This window comes from Simochromis diagramma, unplaced genomic scaffold, assembly GCF_900408965.1.
Source record: "Simochromis diagramma unplaced genomic scaffold, fSimDia1.1 OVJJ01000293.1, whole genome shotgun sequence".
Classification (NCBI taxonomy): Eukaryota; Metazoa; Chordata; class Actinopteri; order Cichliformes; family Cichlidae; genus Simochromis; species Simochromis diagramma.
This window is the reverse complement of record NW_024386801.1, coordinates 2,242,482-2,250,701: the sequence shown is the minus strand read 5'-3', so window position 1 is coordinate 2,250,701 and position 8,220 is coordinate 2,242,482. Positions and strand designations below refer to the sequence as shown.

At 41.3% G+C, this 8,220-nt stretch overlaps 1 protein-coding gene across 3 annotated transcripts in view; it reads right to left on the bottom strand.

Moving 5' to 3' along the window:
* Window positions 1-202: 202 nt before the first annotated feature.
* Window positions 203-8,220, bottom strand: part of tspan9a (tetraspanin 9a) — a 176,035-nt gene continuing 168,017 nt past the window's right edge. For all 3 annotated transcript variants that reach the window (XM_040025085.1, XM_040025083.1, XM_040025084.1), the window contains one exon: window positions 203-5,144. In XM_040025085.1, the coding sequence (XP_039881019.1) occupies window positions 5,073-5,144 (72 nt within the window). In that variant the 3' untranslated portion in view covers window positions 203-5,072. The remainder of the gene's footprint in view (window positions 5,145-8,220) is intronic.

Sequence of the window (8,220 nt, the reverse complement as noted above, 5' to 3'; positions counted from 1 at the left end):
TCCTGTGTGGGGACAAATTAAACAGCCTCATTGAAACGAAAGCCTTCCAAATTCAGGTTAATGAAATGAGTTGTGCGGTGGATGAGGTGGGAAATAAAAAAATAAAAGTATCCGTGATTGATTCTTTTCACTTTATTTCAGTACGTTATTCATACAAAATAATCTGTACAAAGGCTAAAATAGGTCATAATTTTTTTTTTTGCATAGAAGGAACAGTGATGGAAAAACAAAAAGCCCGGGTGGAATGGCACAATAAACTCCACTCACTATCGCACACAGGCCCCATAACAATTAGGTTAAAAGGAGGGGATCAAGCTGCACACAAAAATACTGAGCTTTTCACTCCGCGCTGTTGAAGCGTGAGACAAATTGGCAATGGTTCCCACTTTCATCATCTTCACTTTGTTCTTTAGAAAAAGAACCTAGTCTTGACTGGCTCACCACCATTAGCTCATCTCAGCGTCTTTAGGACAACAGTCCCTCAGGTTTTGTTATGCTTTTTTTTTTAAAAAGAGCCCATTTTCAGACAGGGATTGCATACACAGAACACTTCATGTATCATGGGATCTGCTGACGCCACTTCACTTTGCTCTTCATGCCGAGTCTTCCACTCCACCCCACAAACAAATTCTGAATCAAATCTAATTGACGGCAACATAAAAAGGGAATCCGAAGCATCAAGTCATTAGACAAGAAAGGCAATAAGCGTACTGTACCGAGAGATTTTTTCTGACACTCTTTCCTTTATTTAAAAAATAGTTGATTTAGCGAGTAAAGAGAAAGTAGTGCACCAGCTAGTATAGATATTCAGAGTGCTTTCACGTGTAGCAGAAAACTCCACAGGACAAGGCTGGCAGGTATCAGATAGTGCCACCCAGCAGAACACAACATCAAACACACCATTTCTAGAGCATACATTTCCACTGCTCACATATTCAGCTTCAGCACAGGGGAAGGATTAGGAGCAGATTACAGAAATAATATGTCGAAGGTGGCAAAAAATGATTCTGACACACACACAAAACGAAAGGAAACAACAACAAAAAACAGTTTTTATGTTCAGAATTTTTCACAGCAGACGAAACCCAATTACTGCATGTGCATCCTTCCTTCACCATTTCCGTGGCTTACTGGGAGTGCTTCCTTGGATGAGACGGAATATTTTATACTCCTTAAAAAAAAATCAATTAAAAAAAAAAGAAATCATGTTTTACTAAAAGATGAAAATGCAGTCAAAAGTATATGAGGACTGTACTGACACAAACACAAATTTACTGAACATTTACACCGCTCTCGTGCTTGAAGCGAAAACAGAGGCAGGAAATCTGGCAGACATAAAAAGTGGATAACATACAGTACAAGTGTCTGTAAATGAGCATAAAAAGGGCACGGGCTGTCAGAAAACCAGCCTGTTGATGTGAATGTTAGGCGAAGTGGCAGAGGTATAACAGTAAGTTACATCACTTGTAAAATGGGCATATTTACATGGTGAGCTGATACACTGGAGCGAGATGAACTCTGTTGTACAGTCGTCTAACAGTTCATGCTCTAAGAGTACAGAATGGGTCCTGCACTGGCAGTTTGAAGAGATACTGCAGATTATAGCTGCGCGTCCTAATTCAATTTAATTTGATCCTAATACAAAGAAGCACAACGACAAAAGCGCAGTATGTCTTTTGTGGACTTTGCCTGATACTATATGCCAGATTTTCCTTCTATTTGTTCTACGTTAATTGCTTTAACCGCCTGCATCGCTGAAACACAGAAAAGGCATTTTTGCATGTTGTAGAGGAACACTGCAAAGACTAATCCTCTAGGAAAAAATGCTTAATGATGTCATGTACTCAAAGTGAACTACAAATGGGGGGAAAGCCAATAAAAACAGAACCTACAACAAGAAAATCAACAGCATATTGTATAAAAACAAACATTTAAACAGCAGAAAAGTGTACAAAACGAACATAATTAAACAGCCCCCCTTGTTAAAATGGCATTCATCCCCGCATATTACAAACACAATGTAACATTGACATAATCATGGAAAATGGGGTAAGGATTTTACACAGAGAAGAAAATGTCGCCCCAGTCAGATCAGCCGAGAGCAAACAGCGTCCGCAGGCTGAGGCTCTGACCTCCCAACAGATTTGCTTTATTCCCACTATTCTGCATTCTTGTATTTCTGTTACATGTGCGGCTATCTCGGGTTTCCTTTGAACCTTCTTTTTTTGCAGTAAGGATACAGCACAGCCTCATTTGCCAAACTGTTTTGAGCTATTCCTCCGCTAACCCGTCTCGGGTACCTTACGAGTGCTTTAAGGTGTCCAAACCACATTGCCAGTTACTGAATAGCGCCAGGTGTCTGCAGAGTGAGGCAGTAAGTAAGGGATGTGTTGAGTTTGTGGAGGCAGCCGAGCAGAGGAAACGCGATCGCTCGTGCCTGCACTGTACATCAGCAGCTGTCATGTTTCCCCCATGGACACAACAGGAAGAGTTGGAGCATATGGGGGCAGACAGTGTATCACAGCCAGCAGGGTCACTGCACAAAACAGCACAAATTTGTTGCTTCCTGTTGCAAGAATTCCCCTTTCTCTTCCTAAAACTCTCCTTTAAATTAAGAAATCATCAGACTAATTTTTCCTAAAATGCCAACAATGACTTCAGGAGATACTCTGAAGCATCTCACATCAAGGGGGCACGTGAGTAAATGAGTGGCTTATTTTCTTTGTTAGTTCAGGTAGCAGGAATGGACAGTACTCCATTGATGCGTCATTCAAAGCAATAAATTTAATTGCAGCTATAATGTAGGACACAATTTAGAACGCAACCACTTGTAAAAGTTTAATTGGCAGCTTCCCTGGTAGCCAAGCTCAGCTCTACTGGTTACACATGAGCAGGCGATATAGGCTATAAATGGGAGACTTGACTTAACTAGGTGGTAAAACACAATCCTAAATTCCTCTCGTGCAAGTACAGTACTCTGCATCATAAAGATTCCACAATTCCAAGTTTATATGAGCTTTTACTGTGTTCTGAAAGAGTTGCTACTGAATTGAAGTCCAACCAACTTGCAGGAATCTACAAACTGAATCGGCTTGAATGGATGAGATGAAGAGAAACAGGGCATAGTGGCAAACATGACAATACAGGTCAACGCTTCAGTAACAGAAATTCAAAATAAAGATGGTAAAGACGCAACTGTGGTAAAATATCAGCTTAAATAGACCATTTCTTTAAAATCTTCCCTCTGTAGTAAAAACCTTTGTGCAAAACAATCTGCTAACATTCTGTTACAAATGTTTTGTAATTATTGGCCGGCTTAGTTACCGCTATTTTTTGTTCTTGATTAAAATATAGCAATCTTCCCACATCTCTAATTGCACTTGCTTTGGAAAGCACTATGTCACAACTGAATACAACCTTATGATTCCAAAAGCTACAGTGATCCTTTGACAGTAAGCGAGGTCTTTATTCCACCGTTTCTTTGGAGATTTTGAAGCCTAGAGCAGACACACCGGAGGGCATTTTTTGAAGTCGCCACAGCAGATGGAATATTTTCAGTCTCCAGGAGGAAGGCTGGCACTCTGGCCTCCTGCAGTGAATGTAGATGTAAACAGACATAAACCGATGTGTCCTACAGGGCATGTTGCCATACATATCAGTCTGAGCTTTGATCTGGCAACACTCTCACACTCCCATCTCGCCCCACCTCTGGTCGCTGCGAGAAAATGAAGCCTAGGTAAAATTGAAGGGGGTTGCAAACCGGAGGTGTAAACGTGTGATGAGCAGGAATGTCAGCAGAAGCACTGGATGGAGCATGAAACTCATTGCTGCCTGACACGAAGAAAGAAAATTAGAGTGAAAAAGAAAAGATAGAGGCAGGGTTGAGTTGCAAGCCGCCGAGAGAAAGCACGAGGAGGGCGGTGTGAATGGATGAGATCTTCAGTACAGAAAGGCTAGAGCCACCTCTGTTAACGCTATTGATAGCCGAAACGAGACAGCGTGTCTGCTCGGTTTTTGCTCCATCCTGCCCTTGATTCTAAGTGTTTCTCAGTGGGTTTTTTCTCCTCTGCAGCTTGAACTGTGTGATAAAATGCATGCGCGTACACAACCCAGTCCGCTTTCTCAAAGGGGGGACTTTATCACCTAGATCTCTACAGCTGACAGTGCTGCTGGAGCCCTAATAAACAGCCATTTTACATCATTTATATTGTCTAACAGGGAACGGGTACGCTGCTGCGTGGCAGCACAAAATGCATGTGTGCGAGTTTGTTCGCAGACAAATTTTTGGTGTAAAATGAATCCAGCGATGACTCCTCGTGCTTACGCGATGCTCCTCCATGAAGCTCATTTCACCTAAACCTCTGCATCCTTACATGCCTTTGCCCGTCTGCAGCAATGTTACCTCAAAACCAATCCCACACACATACCCACACACACATTGCACCGATCTGTTCGACACTTACATTCCACAGGATGATCTACTTACAAAAGCAAATCCAACAAGAAAACAATACGTTTAAAATAAAAATAATAACAACGGTCATTTCATTGGTAAATCAGTGAAGTAGAAAACTAGCATGCCATGTTGGATCTTTTTCATTTACAAGGGGAAAAAAAAAACAGGGCTAGAATTTAATAAGCATGAAGAAAAAAAAACTCCACATGAGGTGGAGGGTTTTGTCAGTTTCGTGGGTTTTTTCGCCCTGTGGGGCTGTTTGGGCATTTGTAAAGTCTTCATTGTCTCAAAGTCTGTCTTTCCCTCCAGCAATTGGTTAGTTCAAGCCAAAGAAGAACAGAAAAAGCCAAAAAACAAGTGTACTCAAGAGAAGGGACAACATATGGGATTCTCTTCCTTGCCAAAAGTAGGTGCCTCTTCTCTTCCAGTTGTGTTACTCTTTGGCAAAATAAATGGTGAGAGGAGACAGCAGGAGAGAGCAGCTGGAATCTGTACAGACGATCTGAGAAGGGGGGAAAGGATGCTCTAAAGAGGGAAAGCATGGATGTATGTTTGAATCAGAGTCTTTATCCCATCGAGCACTGGGGCTCCTCTCCATTTGGTGCTTGTCCCAAGGCTAAGCGTCATACTTCTTTCCCGTTCTGTGAATGTGGTGGAACAATGTCATGGAGAATGCCATGCCCAGGAGCTGTGGAGGAAAACAAGGAGATCGTGAACACATGCTCGTGTCTGTCTATAGTATCTATTTATGTGTAATATATGTGCAGGTGTGTCCGTGTGGTCTATTTATGTTCATGCCTTGGGCTGCGTTTCTGATGCACAATGAATCGTGTGCTGAATCACGAACACATTTTAGTTCAGTTTCTTTTTCTCAGATGGCCTTCAAATGGAAGCTCTGGAATCTTTGTGATGGCAAAATGTACAGTGTGTGCAAGCATTAAGCCAGTGAAGTAAATTGAGATGCCATTGAATCAAAGTAGCCAGCTATGTCTTTGAAGTTTCCATTACCGCTGATACTTCCACATCAAACACAGTCGCAAGGCTGATCCTAAAACCATTATCTGGCAAAGTTGTGATGACAGGGAAACTGAAAAATACTGAATGCTGCATAGTTTTTAATAAAAAAAGGAAATGTGGACTCCACTGGGGATCCCTATGGTCTGTGATTAGCTGGGGAAAGCTGCTGATTCGCTTTTGGTTTCACTCAAAACCTAATTCGCAGAGCAGCTTCAGAGAAAATGCCACCTTAAACTGGCGTCAATCAAAAAAAAAGTGCCATTTTAGGTAAACATCCAGCTGAGACGGAGTTAGGACAGATGAAAAAGTGCTTCAGAGCCAACCCAATTATTTACATCTGAGCTCATCTGTCTCTGACAGAAAGTTTCTGCTGTCTGCTTCATTCAGTCTGAGAGACAGGATGACAGTTGCTCCTGAAGGATGCTTTAAAGCTCAATCACAGATTCCTGCTTAAAATGTGGAAATATTTCTGGGATTTCTGAAGCATTGTGGATAAACACACACCGTACATACCGTATTTTCCGTACTATAAGGAGCACTTAAAATCCTTTAATTTTATCAAAAATCGACAGTGTGCTTTATAATCCGGTGTGCCTTATGTATCAGAATCAGAATCAGAATACTTTATTGATCCCTAGGGGAAATTATTAAATTCTGGTTGTGCTTACTGATCTCGAACCAATTTTATGCGGTACACGGTGCTCAAAAATCTGTCAAAAAATGTTTCAGTACGACTTTGGTAAGCTATGAAGCTGCACAGCTTGATGGATTGTTGGAACATTATGGCTGCTGAAGTCAGGAGCCTCGCGGACTCGATGTAATCTGGGTTCAAAAATCTGTCAGCTTCAGGTCCCAAAGTCAAACGAGCACTGCAGCATCACTGAGAGTTAAAAACTGTCTAAATTCTTTCATCTTTAATAAAATGATCAGTGTTGTTGCTTTACCAGGTGTAACAATTACGTTTAACATCCAGGCATCCATGAAAACAGAATTAGTTACATTTAACAGAGTTAGAAGTTAGCTCGCTAGCTTCCACCTAAACATGATATAGCATGTTCTGAATAAGAGATTTCTGAAACAAATTCAAACGTACAGCTCTGCTATCACTTCCAACATAAATGAAGACAGAAAACTAAACAGCAGTGATGTTTGTAGGGTTACTGAAGTTGGGCTAGCTGGTATATAATGATGCGCTACGTGATCGCTAGTGACACAGCTATGTTAGCATAGCATAAACACAGTGAAGCTAACTTTTTTTTACACTCGATAAAAGTTAACGTGAGGGTTCCCGATGGTTAGGGACAAATGCAATCACATGGCAGGATGCTGTAAACAGACCAAACTTCAGTCAGGAGAACAACTGAGATAATCCATCCACAATATTAGGTTAATCATTAATATACTGCAACAACATGGGAATAGAGCAGCTGCCAGAGAATTCAACAATTGTACGGAAGTGGAGGAAGCAAGAAGAATGAGCTGAGTAAAGTTTGACTTATCTGACTGTTTTGTTTCGCTTAATGTGCCTTATAATCCAGTGCGCCTTATGGTCCGAAAAATACGGTACTAGCTTTTGACAAAGTTTGTTATTTACAGAATTATGGGACATTAGCTTTATTTATGATGCTCTTCATTGTCTGCAAATATTTCCCAACTTTACCTCTGGTTTGGCCTGAATCAGAGGAGGATGTGTGTGCGCCCAGAAGTCTCAGTGTTCTGCACATGCCTGATGTGCGTTTGGAGGAGAATGTGAAATTTAACAAATTCTTCAGAGCATAGTGTGGTCATATATAATGCACACATTTCTCTGATGTGACTGTGCAAGAGCTACCCCTCCCTGAGGACATTATTACGTGTAGAATCATACAAAACTCAACAGGGAGATTTGCCTTCCTTGGTGAGGACACCTTGCTCTGAATGAACCATGAATTCATGCATTAGCAAAGTGAAGCCTTGTCCTGCGTGCACGCAGTCACAGACATATCAGGCTAGGCAGAAAGAAAATATTGAAAAACAAGTCTTCACAGCATCAAAAATAAAATCAAGGGCACGGACATACAAAATGAACTGTACATCTGAGAAATCTGTGTCAAATATCATCATCGATGTGAAATGTAAATATTGTACCGAAAGGTTTCATGGGCCGAGATATTAAAATATTCTGCACTTGTCATGCACCTTGGCAGCAGAAGAAGTGAAAAGGATTGGAGGGTAAGGTGCAGTCAGAGATGTCGGGTGTTGTAGATTAAACGGACTTAGGAAAAAAGGTGCACCAGACAGCTATTGCCACAGAGGATGATTCAGGAAAAAGACCAGATCTCTGCTGGATCTTATAGTGAATTTACAAAGTCAAGGGAGTGTGAAAACATTCTCTCAAGAAGGTGCAAATTGAAGCAAAGACCCCTGACAGTAGGGCTGTGCGATATGACCAAAATCTCATATCCCGATATAAGAATTCTATCGTCCTGACAACGATATAAATCACAGAAATGTAACATTTTCTGTAAATTCTGTGAATCTCGGGCAGCTCGTCTTGCGGGAAGTGTTTCCAGCTGCGCGTCATGTAGCTGGAGTCGAGTGTTTTAACCGATGCATGAAACTATTTTTAGACATAAGTTGTAACGGCCGCCGTTTTCTTTGTGAGTATTTATTACACGGCGTGCTGCGGGGAAAAGCCTGTTCTAACGTTTGAGTCTAAGGTTTATTTTTTAGCACCTGGCGGCTCTTTTTTACTTCTCATCCGTAAA